Source organism: Pararge aegeria, chromosome 2 (genome assembly GCF_905163445.1).
Source record: "Pararge aegeria chromosome 2, ilParAegt1.1, whole genome shotgun sequence".
Classification (NCBI taxonomy): Eukaryota; Metazoa; Arthropoda; class Insecta; order Lepidoptera; family Nymphalidae; genus Pararge; species Pararge aegeria.
The window spans coordinates 758,926-778,056 of NC_053181.1; the positions used below are offsets into that span (position 1 = coordinate 758,926).

Here is a 19,131-nt window from a genome sequence, read left to right on the forward strand (position 1 = left end):
TATGTATGTTATTCATAAAAATATTCATCAGTCATCTTAGTACCCATAACACAAGCTACGCTTACTTTGGGGCTAGGTGGCGATGTGTGCATTGTCGTAGTAGATTAGAGAACCTGAACTTCAGTGCCTGCTATCAGCACTTGTCTAAAGAAAAATGGCTTTTGCAAATGTTCCCAAAATAAGTTTAAACAAATCTAAATAGTTAAATTGACGCAGGTAACAATTTCTAAACCGACTCGCGACACTGACATTGGCGGGACCCGAATAAAACTTTCGGGACTTTTTAAACGATTCTCTGCCCCATCCGAACCAAACAAAACAACTTTCCTCTGTATGCCTTTTTCGAGACCGCGCGAAAAGATATATTATTTATAATTATTATTCGTACATTATACGGATTCTATTATAAATAATATGCAGGCTATTTAAGACAATTTATATCTGTCATCTATCGCAGTTCAAGAGAACTACGAAAATGTAGTGACGTTGCCAAGGGTTATTGCTACTCGCTACCAGATGGCAGCACAAACTACTTTCTGTGAAATATCATCATCATCGTTACATGAACCCATTACAAGCCATTTGTAGTGACAAAGCACGGGTCTCCTCCCACAATCAGAAGGGGTGAGGTCGTAGTCCACCACGCTGGCCCAGTGCGGATTGGTGGACTCCACACACCTTTGAGAACATTTTGTACAACTCTCAGATTTCCTTACGATGTTTTCCTTCACCGTTGCAGCAAGATATATTTTAACTACTTAAAACGCACATAACTTATAAAAGTTAGAGGTGCGTGCTGGGATTCGAAGTCGCCCCACCGAAAGTGAAGTCGAGCTCGCCCAATGCGCTGTGAAATATAACTATACCTAAATATGTTTTATTTTATAAATAGTTGCAATTCTTTTTAATCAAAATCAAATACATTTGGAATTATTAACTGACCTTTTATTTAGAAGAAACATTAGAATGTAATATCACAGAATAAATTATAGATAAAATTATTAACTTAAGTAGGCTTCCCATAAATTATTAGGTTCTTAAATTAATTCGAAAAAGAAGAGACACTTTTATTAAACTTACTCTTCTTGAATTCATCTTATAGACTTAATAAACAACTAAATAAAAAGTAGGTCAGGATTAATATTGTTATCGATTCTTGTAAGTCCTATTCAGTGAACCGTTGCTGGTTGCGTTTTGTTTTGCTCTTCAATTTTCATAGAACAAGAAATCCTGAAAGGGAAAACATATTAAGTTTAGTTTAAGATAGAGGTAGAATAGAATTGTAAAACTTTATTGCAATACAATACAATAGGTAAAACACAAGGAAAACAATGTAATATTACTTAGTGCAAAGGCGGCCTTATCTTGATAAAGTGATCTTTTAAAGGCAACCTGAGTATTCGAAGCCGATAAAAAAGTGGAAAGTGGATGGTGCATAAAGTATGTTACAAAAAGTAAAATAAACTTACATGAACATACAAACTACATTTACATAATAACTACAAATACCGATATAAATTTATATATATATATAGTACTCGCATAATAGATATTTATGATATATATTTATGCTATTATTAACTCACATAATACTCAATTACATAGATAAGTAATAAGTTTTTACGTAATTTAAAAACTAATACTATTTTATTCAAAATCTGGTTTTGAATCATAAATACTGTTTGCACATGTGCTGTAACGACTTAAGATGTTTAGATAATTACAGTCTTTAGCCAATATATATTTTAAAATTTAATGTATTAAAATGTAATGATTGTTGAATCTATCTAATCTAGTATATTACTAGGCTACATAAAATAGTTGACAGTTGATGTCTCTTAAAAAGTTCAAAGTTTGTATTAAACGTAAGCTTATAGAAAAGTCCTATTATAATTTTAATTACTACGTCTACGATAAAAATGCTTGGGTGTTAATTATTGCTTTAACCAGGTTGCTTCTTAAATAGTTTTGTAATGATAATGTGAGATGGTGATAACAAAAAAAAACAGCTAAGTTTGTTGTGGGCTTCGTCTTAGAACAGGGTGCGTTTGGAACCCTCGTAGCTTCAGTTTTAAGTTGACGAATTTAGTTATCGCCATCAACTCATTTCTATGTCATATTTTACCTACCTGTAATGTGCATGTTATGTGTGTGTGAGTTACACGCATCAAAAGTGCCAACTATGTGCCTATTCGAACAAAGAAATATTTGACTTTACTTTGACTTTGACTGGGAGGAGGGTGTGTTCTTCAAGTGATAAACATTGGTGCGATAGAGAATTTAATGTTCGTGTGATGTGCGACAGGCGCACGGCGTCGCCGCTGTCGCGAGTGACAACAACTCACGATGAGGAAGCACGTGGCGATGACCGCCGCCTTGTAGCGCACGTCGAGCTCGAGTGGAAAGCGGATGGCGAAGCTGTCGCGGTCGCTGGCCGCTGAGCGCGACAGTCCACTCCAGCGCTTGCGGATGTCGCCTATACGCTTTTTGTCGCTCGTGTACAACTGAAAAAATAATTAGATACGAAATATTAAAATAAACTATTTTAATAGTAGATAGAAGCAGGCGTTACTTTGCGGAATTCCATGATATATTATGAAAATGAAGCTTAATTTGCTATACTCGGCGAAAAGCAGGAGAATCTGTATGGTACAATTTTTTTATATTATAATTTTTTAAACCTTTAAATATCCACACCAAACAGATTTTCCGCAATCTACGCACGTTTCGCTCTGACACCGGAGCATCCTCAGGATATGTTGACAATGATTTGTTGAATTTGCCGGTTTTTTTTTAAACAGTTATTTATTTTAAAGTCCATTAAGGCTTTTTGTGGATTATAGCAAATTGAACTTAATTTTCATAATAAATTATTTGGAAATGTGAGCAGAAAGAACTATTGTTCTTGGGCTTCGTTTCAAATCCTGGCTTTGTTAAGATATTTTGTAATAGTCTATTTTAATTTAAAATTGTTTCAACCGAAAGATGACGGTTATTTACCAACAAAAGCATTCCTAAGAAAGCTTGACGTCAGTTAGGCTATAGGTCTTAAAAACATGCGATACCAAAAAAACAAGCCTGTCTTCGAGTTAAGAATACGATTGTTTTTTAATATACTACGACAATACAAACAAAGTACACTTACAAACTTGTGTTATGGGTGCTAAGATTACTGATATTTTTAAGAATAATAAACATAATATTAATAATATTCAAATAAACACCCAGAACCTGAAAAACATTCATGTTCACCGCATAAACATTTTCCAGTTGTGAGAATCGAACCCACGGCGTTGGACTCAGAAGGCAGGGTAGCTGCTCACTGCGCCAATCGGTCATCGAATTAGATTAGTCAACACTACATAACTTAGAATAAGGGAAAGTAGACTCAATGAATCTATATACAATGTTTTAACTACAGGTTTAAATGAAGCTTAGGTACCTCAAAATTGCATTCAGCAGATATAGAGACAGGACCCTTGACTCTGATGACGAGCCGGTCGCTGGTGTCGTTGATCACCAGCACGGGCTTGAAGAAGGTCACCTCCTTGCGCACGATGGCAGCCGGCAGTCCACACAGCATCACGTCCATCTTGTCTGCACCCACGGTGTAAGGGCGACGCAGTTTCATTACCTGAAAGACATTAAACGAAATATTATTCTCGTAAAGATTTTTTCAACACACCTGCATCGATATCCAAGACACACGCGTATTTTATTTGAAAAGTACCGTACTTGTGCTTTATTTATGATGACCCGATTAAGTTTAGTTTGTAACTCACTGCAAGTCATATGAATAAAGATTCAACACTTTGAATTTAGCCGGGTAACACAGATTATTTATTTTTAATAAACAAAGAGGTTTTATGCATCTAAAAGTAATAGGAACAAATAGTTTTACCTTCTCAATATAAATGAACGATTAATTTTATAAAATTTTTCACAATTCAATACTAGTTTTGAATATATTATATATGTATTACATATTTTAAACATGATTGAAATATTCCCTTTACTATATTTTAATATAGGTTGTATGCAGCGAACGATGTTGGCTATAAATTGGTTGGATGTGTATCGGTAAGATTACCGCCTCGACTGTAAAATGCCTAAAAACTAGATAGATAAACTACTATTAGGAAAATATTCTTCTGTAATTAAAAAGGTATTCCTTTTGCGTACAACACCCAGAAGTTGGGATAATAATATAGAAGCACGACAGAGGGCAATATTCTGTTTCAGATAGTGTATTTATGTACTAAATCTAGAACCGGTAAACTAATTTAACTCTGGTTCTGTTCTTATTTAAGCGAACTAGGAAAAAGATTGAAAATTCTGCCATCCACGGCGTGAGCTGGCCATTATTGTACACACATACGGACCGTCTCTACGGGGAATGTGACATGTAACGTGAATGTGTGGAATGTGGCAACCTCTCGTAAATAATGGATGATAGGGCAAAAAGCTGGCGTTATATGCATACCGCAATGTTAGGTATACGAAAGCTGACGAACGAAAATCGCCTACATCTTATACCAGTAATCGTTATAAAAGCCAGGATAATTGTTATCATTGTGTAGTAATTATGTGTTTGTTAAATAGTAACTATTGACGTTGGAAAAGAGTCAGTTATGCTGGTAGAGTTTCTACAAGCAGACAGATTTGTCGCTTCAAAAGTGCTTTTAAGAAGACCTCGTCGAAGTAAATGATTGAAATACTCGATTTTGATTTTAGAATATTGTCCAGTTAATTACAAAATAAATAATATAATTAATGTTTGGTAAAATTATTTACTTATTTATTTATTAGAAAGCCAACGAGTATACAACCTATATAAATATATGGACACATTTGCACAATTGCTTTATAACGTTGTACACTCCACTTAAAGGCTAACTCAGCATGCATATAACAAAAGACCCTCTTTGTTTACAACAAAATTTTGAGATATATAAAAAAGAAAAAAAATATATTATAATAAGAAGTTACATAACAAAGAAAAAGATAATAACTTAGAAAGATGACTTACTATCATGCAGTTCTTTTATTATACCCTGTTAGGAATTACAGAATATTGTTGAATTACTATCAACCAATCTAATGGGCCCAGTCCAATCATAATATTTCTTCCGTATGATCAAAAAGATGTCAGCTATTGCAAACATACAGTATGCCTAATAACCTTCGGATTTATAGTTATTTCTACCTCACACACTACCTCGGCAATCTAACGGTTAGCACCTTCGACATTCGCCTACGGATCATAGAATAGAATTGATTTTTTTTTTGTACATAAGAGTTCGAGTCGTCCCAAAAGCTTTAGAGTTTCATGGTCGGTAAAATAGACAAGTTTGCCATCACAGAAAACGGCCTTACGCTCATTTATCCCATATCATCGCTCATGACTCCCTTGTTTTTGCGTTCATACTTACCACAGAAACATATCGATTGTTATGTATATGGATAGAAATATATGATATATAATCGATTTTATTATAAGAACTGTTGTTTTTTTTCCATATTCGTATTTCCTATTTCGTCTTATAATTGTGGGCAGTAAATATCTACTTATATAATTATCTATGATCTATTCTTTTTTATTATCATAAATGTTTAAATATTTCACACTCTAATAGAGTTAATCCCTTTACGGACAAATTTTTCCAATTCAATCTTTTTACAAAACTTAGATATTTTAAAGTAAATAAATATGACTAACTTTAATCTAAACGGAATTTTGAGCCAAAGAACCACAAAGAGCACAGAAACAGTCAAAGAAAATCAAAATGGGGTACCTTACTCGAACAGTGGATAGTTTCCTTGTTTCAAATACGCCAACTATTTAGATAGACTGCTGAAGCACGAAACGTGTTCTGCGTGAAAATGGAATTGCGTCTCAAATAACAAAGCGAGGAAGATAAAATTTTAACCCCTGACGCAAAGAGAGAGGTGTTACAAATCTGAAGGCTGGGTCGGTCGGTCTGTCTTTCTGCCTGTATATCTTCATATCTGATGTCATCGTAACAGTCCAATTTCAGTTTGGTGTTTAGAATTTCTGAGCAGGTCTTCCGGCTTCAAAATCAAGCCAAATGGGAGGCTGAAAATGACTATTGTTATTTTATTATTCTTACTGAAATATATTATATAAAAGAGGTTTTTATGGCATCCTCACACAGGTAGCACTGCACAGTTTCTTAGATTTTGCAAAAGGTGTAGAAGTTTCTTTCCAGTGGGTTTTATAATTTTATGTTTTCTATCAATGTCATTTTCTTTTAACACGACAATCTTTCAGAACTGGTCAACAATTTAGCTATCGACGTAGATCGGCGTATATTTATTTATATTTGTTATATGTATTTATTCTGTGGATACATACAGTAGGTACGATACTGAAATATCGATGATAGAGAATAATAATACTTAAACCTAATTGTTCAACATGATGGTATTGTACTTATAACATTTTTATTATTATATAGCCGCATACAAAATAAAGACTAGTTGTTTATAACATCATTTAGCAAGCTTAGCTAGGTTTTCATCAGGGGAGAGAGAGATAAAAAATTTCTTAATCCGAAAAAAGGCATCTTATTTGTTGCAACTTCTTGTGCATCAATAGCATTATTTTTGTTACTTGGTGCAATAAGAAACAATTTTAAACTTTACCAACTCAATTGACTAATTTACCATGTCCTACCGCCAACCCTTTGTGACGCTACCCGCGCAACACAAATTCACTTAATCAATCGTATTCCTAATAAATCACCCAACGCAAGGTTTCACAGTAATCCAAGGGTTATAAAAACAGTTTTCCCAGGTGCGTGCGAAGTATCGTAGCGTGTTGAAACGGCTAATACGCGATCATATCGAATGCTGACCTTTCCATTAACCCGAAATTAACCCCAATGGGGTTTACTGCGTATGATTTAAGACTTAACATTCGTCCAGTGGTCAGCATTTCATTGATAAACTTATATCAAAACGGTGGTCAATTTTGAATTCCCAAGATGCCTGAAATGAAAATTCAATCCTTCATCATCATCATCTCTTTAACCGATTGAAGTCCTCAGCTGGACATAGGTCTTTTGTAGAGAGTTCCAAAATTAACGGTCCTGGGCCGCTTAATTTCAGCATCTCCCAGCGACTCGTTTGATGTCGTCTGTTCACACCGTTGGGGGCCGATAAACCAATTCCAATCACCTTGGAACCCCAACTTCAATCAGTTCTCCGAGCTATGTGCCCCTTTACTACTGTCGCTATGTCAATCTATGCAATCCTTGCTAATATTATAAATGCGAATGTGTGCGTTTGTTCTTATTTCACGCCCAAACATACCAACCAACCCACTTGAATTTTGAAACAGAGCTAGTTGAATGGACGAAGAGTAACATAGGCTACTTTATGTCCCAGATAATCGGAAAACCGTAATAAACGCGGGCAACATCTAGTGCAGTATATTTAAATATGTTAGTGATAGTGGACGCAACCGACGAGACTGAGTACTTAGTGTGCTCTCCGAGGCACGGGGTCGGACACCACAAATTCAGAAACTTCTAGATAGAATTACTCAGTACCTAATTTTTTGAAAAATGTTTGCCTGGACCATGATTCTGACCCAGGACTTCATGATTCCGAATATGCTAACCACTAAACCAAAAGCAGTTCTTTTCATGACTTTGCTCAAATACGCCAAATTTAATAAAGGGTTCAAGCATTTTACTTTCAATTATTTAATATCATACCTCAAGATCGCTAGTGTCGAAGACGTCAATCTCAAAAGCCCTGCTCTTGCCGACCAGCATCCTGTTGAGGATCCCCGAGTCCTCCTTGGCATACAAGAGTACGGTGCCGTCAGCCGTCAGCACCACGTACTTGTTATTAGTATATGTCCCGGTCTTCTCTCTGATCAGCACTCGGTCGATTGTCTTGAGCATTTCGATACCTTGAACCGAAAATGAATTTTATATACAATCAGATTTGAAAAGTTAGTTTTGTCGTGTACTATAGACAATTATTACTTAATCGATTTTCACTGGGCAACTAACTTGTCTATGGTTCTTGCCACACGGTGCGTTATTTTGTGTTTGTATTATGCATATGCTTGTGTTATGGGTACTTAGATAACTGATGAATATTTTTATGAATAATATACATATTATAAACACCCAGACACTGAAAAACATTTATGCTCATCACACAAACATTTTTCCAGTTGTGGGAATCGAACCTTGGAAGCGGAAAGCAGGGTCACTGCCGGATAAGCCAACCGGCTGTCGAACCGGAATCGAACCCACGTCCTTTCACTCAGAAAGCAGGGTCGCTGCAAACTGCGCCAATGGGCCGTCCAATAGTACCAAAATAAATGAATATAAACTATTCTAGATATAAAAGAGTCAGTCAACTTCGCTAAAAAGTATTCTTTCAGTTTACGCTTAAAATTTTTAATATTTACATTTTGGATCAACGTTGAAGGTAGTTCGTTCATGAATCGCAGAACCACAAAGGCCGTCATTCGTTATGCACTTACATTCAGATAAAAATGTGTCTAAACAATTCATAAATTTCCGAACCCGAAACTTGCGGCGAGTTTATTCCCCGCATTCCGGGGGAATGGAGTGTGAATTACGGCAGGAAAGCTGTATTCATTCGGTACGTTACAGAGTTATTGGCGAACGGACAGGTAAATAAACATCCAATCGAGACGCACCTGCCTGCGTACATGAAGAGATGCGTTTCCATAAATTCGCGCTGAATGTTTGCAAGCTTGCTGTACCAACATTGTAAATTGAGAACCGTGCTGTAATTCTAAGCTTGATGAGAATTTCAAGCCTTCGAAGCGTAATTTACTAGCGTGGAACTAACAGACTAAGTAAGCAAGATTCAATCATAAGATTCGATTTGACGGCCGATTGGCGCAGTGGGCAGCGACCCTGCATTCTGGGTCCAAAGCCGTGGGTTCGATTTCCACAACTGTAAAATGTTTGTGTTATGTACATGAATATTTTTCAGTGCCTGGGTGTTTATATGTATATTATAAGTATTTATGTACATCATTCATAAAAATATTCATCAGGCATATTAGTACCCATAACACAAGCTACGCTTACTTTGGGGCTAGATGGCGATGTGTGTTTTGTCGTAGTATATTTATTTATTTATTTATAAACCTAAATCAATGGCGTGCACTTCGTACATTCACAAAAGCACTGCCTACATTAAAATTGACATATAACTCGTATAGCTGAAGTATTTTTGGCATTTTTGGGAAGCTTCTCGTTGTATACATACCTGGTAAGAACCCAGTGCACGCCACTGAACCTAAGACGACTCTCGACGATAATACTTTAATCATTCAAATTAATATTTATGCATAGTCCCGGAGTTCTGAGTACCATACCCAAAATGAACATTTTTGGATAACAATTTTTTCATATTTCCTACGAGGTGGTTATTTTTGTCTGTAAAATTTTAACGACTGATTTATTAAAATCGATGAGGGCTTTTAGGTTATATCGTAAAAAAAATTGCAAGTAATAGAATAGTATATATAACAGTGTGTATGTACCCTCGTAGCTTTAGGTTTAAGTTGGCGAACGAAGTTATCACCATCCCGTTACAATTATGTAAACATATTATATGTATGCACGCTTCATAAGTGCCTGTGATAGGCCTACATGAAAGAAGTTTTTGGATTTAAGAGTTTTTGGTATTTGGATTTAATTGTATAAAATCATTCAACTTCTTGATTGAATCGGGTAACCGAGCAAGCCGGTCACCGATAAGTCTAAGTATATTTCTGATTTGTCACTAATTGAACTGGACAACGGGTAAAAGATGAATATAACGGCACAGCTGAGCAACGGGTGGCAAAACATTAACGTCAATATTTCATACTAGCTGTTGCCCGTGGCTTTTCATGAATGTTGCGGGAACTCTACATTTTTTGACGTGACAACGTCTTATAAATTGGTTTGCCGGGTGACACTTCAAGAAACTGCGTTACGCTCCGCTCACGTTATGCGCTCACAATGAGAGCGAGTGAGAGGCACGCGCCCGCCTAAGAGCGAGAGAGACAGACATAAAAAGTGAAAGGCACGCGTCCCTTTGTAGTAAACGCTGTTTCATTGTACGCAAATGTATTGCAAGTTATTGTATGTATATTTGTATATAAATACGTATGTATGTGTAAAGGTAAAAATAAAATTTTGTTAATATGAAATTCAGTGCGAGATTCTTTGTATAAATTAATGTTTTAAATATAATTCTTTGTATAAATAAATGTTTTAAATTGTTACTATTATTTCATCCTTCTTCCTACTATACGAATGAATATTCACATTAAAATTATTTTACCACTCAAAGTCGTTGTCACGTAAAACTTTCGCCCGTATACCGACTTTACAGGCAACCAATTTTCGGTATAAAAAGGAGCCTATGTGTTATTCCAGGGTAGAATCTATCTTCATTCCAAAGTTCACTCAAATGTGTTCAGTAGTTTTTGCGTGAAAAGTAACAAACTTTCGCATTTAAATATAAATATAAATATAAATATACTACGACAATACACACATCGCCATCTAGCCCCAAAGTAAGCGTAGCTTGTGTTATGGGTACTGAGATGACTGATGAATATTTTTATGAATTATATATACATAAATACTTAGAAAATACATATGAACACCCAGACACTGAAAAACACTTAATGCTCATCACACAAACATTTTCCAGTTGTGGGAATCGAACCCACGGCCTTGGACTCAGAAAGCAGGGTCGCTGCCAACTGCGCCAGTCGGCCGTCAAACCGGCATTTATAATAATAGTGAGAAGTAGGTTTTTTTATTCGACTAAAAGTAAGCCCTTGACTGCAATATTATCTGTTGGTAAGTGATGATGCAGTCTAAGGTGGTAGCGGGCTTACCTGTTTGGGAGTATCAGTATGGTTGGTAGCCATACCGCTAATCGGTTTCTTCACGACATCGCCCAGGAGCACTAAATCGCTTAGCGGCACGTCTTTATGGGTAGGGTAACCAGCCACAGACAAAGCCTCCCACCAGAACAGATTCGCAAAAAAATATAAATTCGCAAATTGCCCCTACCGGAAATTAAACCGGGACCTCCTTATTAAATTCAAAGCGCTAACCGTTGCGCCAGGGAGGTCGTCAAAGGATAGTAGGAAGTAGGAAGTCTTACCTGTAGATGATTCGGGAGTCGTCATTTTCCTGGTATTTTTTCAATACTATAATTGGTTACTTCCGTGTAATTTTTATTTGACACTAATGTGTACAGCTTCTATGAAACGGAGTATAAAATCTAGCAGTCGATTGTCATAGGATATCAGCGGCTATGTGACTATTGGTTAAAAAAGTAATAGTAGTGTACATTATTTAGCCAATTCTTTCATCAAACATAATTCCAGTTTCAAAATAATTCATACAAATATTATAATCATTTAGTACAGTTTAAATAACAAAATCGAATTCAAAATAAAAGTAAATTCACTTCTGTGTAACTACTGGTAGGCCAAAAAAGGGTGACGCTCGTATTTTTAACTTTGCTCCTAAGCCTATTACGATGAGGTTTAGTAGGTTAGAACAAGGTCTTAAATAAGATTTATCTAAGCCACCAAAAGAGGCTGCTATAGTAGGTATGTTTTTGTTGTGGTATTTAATTTTTCTTCTTGTTGTAAATAAACAACGTCCGCAAAGTTTATTTTGATGTAATAAACATGCCACCGTACTGAGACGATTTGTTTTCGCACGATCAAATATCTTTTTTTACAAATTTATTGGTTTTACTAATGCAAGCCCACGATTTCCTTTACGTGATAGTTGCGTTTGTATTAGGCGTGGAGCACACACAGGCTGGGGGCGGAATCAGGACAAAGCAGACTGGGAATTTGGAAAAAATCAGGTTTTATACAAAATTTTATTTTATTCAAAGTTGTCCTAATGTGACAATGTAGCACGTAAAGTAAATTTATATTTTATATAACTATAATATTTATATTATAACTTATATGATTATCCATCCATCTTTCAATGGCTATCATCATACTTCAAACAAAAAGGCATTAGGTACAATACGTACATAACCAGGAAAGCAGTTTGTATGGTGGGATAAACAGTTAAATTAAGCAAAATGGGTACGTACGAATAACAATTTCCTTTTTGGGTAATCAGAGCGTTTAAGTGGCTCCATAGAGCCACCGAGGTCGTAAAAACTAACAGAGTTTTAATGGCGCCTTTTCCCAGCTTAACGAATATAATTAAGTGGTAACAACTACTAAAATTAAAATCCTGTGTGCTGTAAAGTGCGATCCCTTTACACTATTTTTATTTATCTGCAAATGTGAATGAGCCCTTGAATGCAGTATTGATCATCATCATCATATCAACCCATTACCGGCCAACTACAAGGCACGGGTCTCCTCCCACAATGAGAAGGGGTTTAGTAGTCCACCACGCTGGTCCAGTACAGATTGGTGGACTCCACACACCTTTAGGAACATTATGTAGAACTCTCAGGCATGCAGGTTTCCTCACGATGTTTTCCTTCACCGTTGAAGCAAGTGATATTTTAATTACTTAAAACGCACCGAACTTATTCTAAGTTTGAGGTGCGTGCTGAGATTCAAACTCGGCCCTCCTTCCCGAAAGTGACCTACCCACTAGGCTATCACCGATTCACCGAATGCAGTATTACAGTTATATTTTGCCTTTTAAATAAAGATGAAAAATCTCCCGAGGATGCTCCGTTATCGGAGTGCAACTAACTTACACGTAGCCTATTTTGAAGGACACATCTATCTAATTATCTATCTAATCATCTATCTAATTAAGTGTATAGAACTAAAGACTCCAAGGGAAAACAAAAGGATGCCACTAATCACACTATTTAGTTATTTATATAAAACCGAAGGAAGTTTTAAATAGACAAAGGATATTTTTTTGTATCAAAAATATGTATCTAAAATGGCATAGACAACTTTTAAATTATCTTTTAAAGTATATGAAGTTGTTGTTTTTGGCATTCCTCTTTATTTGAAAGTTGAATCTAAATTCAGTTTGGTTCTAAATAATAATATATTTTTTTTAATTCTTTATTTATTGGGGACTTCTCTTAACAATAAGAATGGCAGCTCCATCGTTCCCTTTACGAATATTAATAATTCCTTCTTCTCTTTATCTTTATTTAAAATCAAATAGCACTCTGGTAACCTCTGAATAAGGTGCAGCGAGGATACTTTGCCAAATCCCCACATCATTAACGTTAATTTAAAACTTACGTATTAATTTGTCCCTCATTGGCTAAATAGTTATGCATATTGAATTTTAATGTGCCACTCTGTTCACAACAAACAAATCTCAATTGATTTCAGTTTTTGTATTCAATTTGAAAGGTCCTACGGTTTAATTGGTCCCGTACAATAATTCATACGAATGGGACCAATAAGACAGCTTTAAGCTTCAATTATTTGAATATAGAAGACGTAACTTCTCAACGGTCAAAACCTAGCATATCACTCGTAATAGTTCAATAGATCGCAGATATTTTGTTAAGTTTATTTCTTTCAAATATTAATAAAACATATTTTACGTGTATATCTTATACGAAAGACCGTAACGTATATTTTATGTCTATAAGCACTTTAAAACTTAAACTTTCAACCACAGATAACTAATTCATTATTAGTAACTTGTCTTATATACAATTAAAATAATCGGTACGTGTTTGGAGTATAGAAATCCGCGATTTCTGTTTTCCAAACGACCGCCTTTCCCGCGTCTCGGAACCAACTGAAGTGTGATTACCAATATCACAACGGGTCTTAAAACACGAAGCTAAGAAAGCTTAAAAACGTTTGTTTATCATCATTTTTTTTCAAATTCCATTACAAGACTAGACTGCAATCTCACCTGGTAGCACTGGCGTAAAACCCACCGTACCGGAACGCTAAATCGCTTGGCACTTCTTTGTCGTTAGGGTGGCAATGGTAAGCCACGGCGTAAGCTTCACTCCCGACCAGAAAAAACCACAGTTTTCAAATTTCACTTTTCATTATATGCCGTGTAGTATGTAGAAGTATTTTTTTTTGTCCTCCACTTTCCCGGTCGTCTGAATTATTTCACCAAAGGTTGTCTGTAAGAAGTGCATCTGGAAACATCTCTATGCCTAAATTATTACGTTTTTATTCCCGGTACATGCAATAAAGTTTATCAAACAAACAAAAAGGAACCGTTCTTTATTTCAATATCTACTGTATGTAAATGACGTTGCTTGAAAAGAAAAATCTTAGAGTAAGAAACTAAAGATGTAGAGTAATGTAGAAGAAGATGACCTAAGTGTACAGTTAGAGCCATACTCAAGATTTTCCATCGTTGATATAACTTTAAAATTTTTAAAAGTCATCTCCAAGATTGTCAACTGGAAGGTTTTTTCATTGTAAAATTTTATACATTTAAACCCATGATCGAATGAATGGGTGTATTGAGATTGGACCATTTTTCCCAGCACTACACAGGTGTCGATGTCACAGACGAACTTAGTACGTATTCATGAAACGAAAACAGATTCCCAAGTTAATTGTCTGTCTGTTAACTTATACTTAAAACCGAATTGGAGAACCTATTCTCAGCTGTATTTTGGACTTTATTGACTGTTTGTGTGACAAACACAACCGGTTAAACTTAAAACAGGAAACTCTTTTGTGTCACTGTTGTAGGTACGATATACAATCACATAGTTTGTCGCCCCGTACTTTCTGTAAGCAAACACAAACTCACGGGCGTTGAGGTTTCTGTCACCGGGCTATTACCCCGTCTGCCGCCCCCATCCCCGTGTCAACTAGCACACCCACGTCAAACACGCTAAATTACTTTGGGTCACTTAATGATAGCGAAATTTATTTATAAATAGCTTTTGCCCACGACCTGGTGCGCGTATAACTTGTGATACATAAATTCCCACAAAAACTTTCATCCCCTTATTTACTTTACATATTGTCATTTGATGTATTTCACTTACTGTACTTAGCTTTTTACTGTTACTTTAGGAATATAATGTCAACGAATAAAATGATACAGACGCCAGTCGATCGATGAATCTGTCGGCTCCTCTCTTCAGGCAAAATCTACAGAAGCAAATTAGATATGGAAACCATTATGATAAAATTTCAATCATTGTTATCAGCTCTCAAGGCGCGATCAACACGGCATGCTGCAGCGAATCACAAACACATGGGCACTTGCAAAATAATTCAATTTTGACTGTTTTGTTGGAAACGTGACTGAGGAGTAGTTATAAATAAATTATTTTAGCATGTATATGTTTGGAATTTATACAGTTTTTATATGTTATGTTTTATTGTAAGATCAAATTTGTTAACACGCAAATAAAGATTTGAATTTGAATTTTAATTTAAAATAGGCACCGGATAGCTTGAAGGACCGATAGACGTTGGGGTGCCAACATGCTGTACCTACTGGTGAGCCCGCCGCGGAACACTTAGAAACAAACTGAACACTCCGTGTAACGTTAGTATCATTGTATAAACCCGAATATTTCACGGAGCCCGCAACCCGTCTACAATTTCTTGCGGGCGATTGTTTATTTCTATTTAGATCGCGATGTTCTTTTAATCCCGATGATCGGCGTGGGCGGGTAGATATTTTTCTGGAGAAATTGATTCGACTAATATATCAGACGAGTTAAAACAGAGTTCGTAGCACAGGGTAAATATTTAGTATTTTTTCAAGTACTTTCACGGTTTTTATGGTGTGTAATTATTTGCCGCCATCTGCAGTCTACTGATGGGTGCGGGAATTCACTGTAATCTGTATCTATACATCTATGTCTTCTATCTATATCTATACATATAATAAAATTGGAGTGTCAGTTTGTAATGTTGAAATAACCGTTTTTACTACATGTACATGAATACGGAATATAGGTACACCAAAGTAACATGTTTTACAATTTTTATCTGTCTATCTATCTGTCTGTCTGTTTATTCCGGCTAATCTCTAAAATGGCTGGACTGATTTAGACGGGACTAAAAAATGGAGATCATCAAGATAATTGCAACGATGTAACAACATTTTTTACAATTTTTTTTACGTAGCGTGTGCTGAGAAAACTATTGATGATACACAAAAATTATGTATTAAATAATGAAAGTAGGGAAGGCACACGATAGTGTGTCAGCCAAGTTCCAGCCAAGAATAAGGAAATATTCCACAATGACAAACATTACCTGCTTCCAGATCACCTAGTATTTCTAGTATACATATATTATCTACTATGATAATTTACTCACGCGCTTTATTAACCCACGTACATTATTTACTGAATAACTTAATTCATTTAATCGTTTTATTTACTAAAGTACATAAGTTACTCACATTATTCACTTACTTTATTTATTGACATTATTCACTCACTCATGTTATTTACTTCTAACGATATTTACGTACTTACATTATTTACGTAATAACATTATTTACTTATTCGCTTTATTTACATAGTAAAATTATTTACTTATTTAAGTCCCCTTCTTTGTTGACTCACATTATATACTTACGTATATTATTTACTTAAAAACATTATTAACTTAAATCATTTGCTTACATTATTTATTTACTTGCAAGTATATATTCGTTTATTTACTTAGTAAATTTATTTAGTTATTTCAGTTACCTACTTGCTTTATTTACTTATATTATATACTTACTTGCATTAATCAGCTTCACTATATACTTTCATATATTATATACTATAATAATATTATCACGCGCTTTATTAACTTACGTACAATATTTACTTTCATACATTATGTACTGAATAACTTCATTCACTTAATCGTTTTATTTACTGAAGTACAAAATAAACTCACATTATTTACTTACTTTATTTATTGACATTATTAACTCACTCATGCTATTTACTTACGTACAAGATTTACGTTATTTACATAGTAAAGTAAAATATACACTAAAACCTTATTATTAAAGAATATTATTAATTATTTTTAAGTTAAGATTTGCATGCCTTTAAATGGGCTAAACATTGTTCTGTATAATTTTTTGTAACATCTATAATTTTACATGTTCTTTGCAAATAAATGATTATGGTTATCATCCTCACAAACTTTCGCATTTATAATATCAGTAGGTTGGTACGCATGCATTCGGTCGTTGTCCCGTATGCCTTGCGACTTGCTAGTATCTGAGAAGAGTTATGTCCTTTATCTCTAACAAATTTTCTCAGATATTTATTTCTCAGATAATACATGCTTGTTAATATACACTTTCAAATAAAAAAAGAATTATTAAAGTCGATTCAAATTTAACGGAGCTATGAAGTAAAATTGATAAATTTTTCATCCCGTTTCATATGTTACCAGCTACCACTATACCAAATTTTATTACAGACAGATGACGGACAATAATTAAATAAAAATCTGTTTTGGACTCAGTATCGATTATACAGCATCCCCCGATCAAAATTTTAAAAATATATTAAATGTACAGAAATGTTCCAGTAACAGTTTTATTAAGTAAAGATATAGATGATATTATAATTATTACGGATTAGGTTGTATACCTACATATAATAAAAGATAAAAATTTCTATATAATTATAAAGGTCTTTTGGTAACTACGCCACGCCAAAACGCCCAAAGTCCAACCAGACCAGACCAGAGAATATTCAGAAATATGAAATTCCCAAATCGCTCCTGCCGGGAATCGAACCCGGAAACTCCTAATTAAATTTACAGGGTGGTGCGCCCCCACCATTGGGCCAGGGAAGTCCAATATCATGGTTCGGAAGTACTGTGACACTTCACAGTAATGACAAGTAAGTACTTTGTTTTAAAGTTTTTATTGCACAAAAAACAAAAAATATTTTTTACTATATACTATAGAAACAATACCCTAAACTAATCAGTCTGGATAAACTTGTTTTCAATAAAATGACGTAAAGCAATAAACCTTGTTTCACAATCATTTCGATTCTTGCAAGTTAAGTATTGGTGTGGGAACTTACCTCTTGCAAAAACCTAGATACGTACTTACGTACCTATAAAACACATTATGAAACAAGCTTTATAGTACCTTTTCATAATATTATGACATGCTTTGTAATTAAAGAAAACAATAATTTAAAATAATATTAACACTAAATAAGTTAGAATTCAGGAAGATTTTTCTTTATCACTATCACTGCCTGCTTTCTCCTGGATCGGGATCTTTCTCTCCGGAAGCGGTTCAGCCCTGAATGCTATCAACTTCAACTTTCCCTTGTCGAGGTGGCATTCCACCCTCTCTGGAGGGAAACCTTCGGGCAGCAAGAAACGCCTTTCGAAGTGACTCCTGGTCCACCCATCGTCACGTTTAATTTCCTTTTTGCCTTCAATTGTGATCTCGTTGCCAACTGTTTTCACTTGGATTTGCTCGGGAGTAAAGTTCTGAACGTCCAAATGCACTTCCACCTTCTTCCCGTCGACTTTCACCTCTGAATCAGAGTAAACGCCTTCGATTTCATGTTGATGCTCGATTGGTGCTGTTACTTGACGAATGAACTTCACCGGGTCTCTGAAGAAAGGATCCTTCGCGAGCACGGCAAATGGGTCTTCCAACAATCTGACCATAGGGTCTCGGTGAGCCAAATTCCGCATATGACGCAACCAATACGGTACCAAAGACATTGTTGTGGTTATTTTTCTCGCGTTATTGTAAGAAGTTCTTCGATGGTGTGTTTATTTTCAACTGACAGTTTGCGCGCGGTTCTGCGCCGTATTTATACTCGCGGCACTAGCGCTATCTGTAGTCCAGAAGCCGCAAGAACTATCGCGAAAGTTCTAGCGAAGCGTCGCATAGTCCGCAGGAGCCTAGATTTCGCGTAGTGTCCACATAGCGACATCTGTTGTTGAATAGAAAGACCTTTGATATTTATTAAAGAATATAAAAATATTGAGTGTATTTTATGACAGTTTTATCAGAGATCAGACAGACAGAGATCAGAGTATTTCGAAGATACTAAAATAAGGTTATACTTCCAATAAAGATTGATTTGTATAATAACGGTACATATACAGCGCCATCTAGCAGTAAGTAGTGTTTTTACATTCTT

General features: G+C 35.3%; 2 protein-coding genes across 2 annotated transcripts; both read right to left on the minus strand.

Annotated features, from left to right (window-relative positions):
- Window positions 1-1,085: 1,085 nt before the first annotated feature.
- LOC120634698 (phospholipid scramblase 1-like) lies at window positions 1,086-11,242 on the minus strand. Its single transcript, XM_039905454.1, has 5 exons — window positions 11,191-11,242; window positions 7,743-7,942; window positions 3,443-3,634; window positions 2,346-2,504; window positions 1,086-1,230 (listed from the first exon to the last, which is right to left on the minus strand). The coding sequence occupies exons 1-5, from the start codon at window positions 11,213-11,215 to the stop codon at window positions 1,207-1,209; spliced, it is 600 nt and encodes a 199-aa protein (XP_039761388.1). The 5' UTR covers window positions 11,216-11,242; the 3' UTR covers window positions 1,086-1,206.
- A 6,614-nt stretch (window positions 11,243-17,856) lies between these two features.
- On the minus strand, window positions 17,857-18,769 carry LOC120630122 (heat shock protein Hsp-12.2-like). The gene has a single exon (XM_039899277.1). The coding sequence runs from the start codon at window positions 18,704-18,706 to the stop codon at window positions 18,194-18,196; it is 513 nt and encodes a 170-aa protein (XP_039755211.1). The 5' UTR covers window positions 18,707-18,769; the 3' UTR covers window positions 17,857-18,193.
- Window positions 18,770-19,131: the final 362 nt, after the last annotated feature.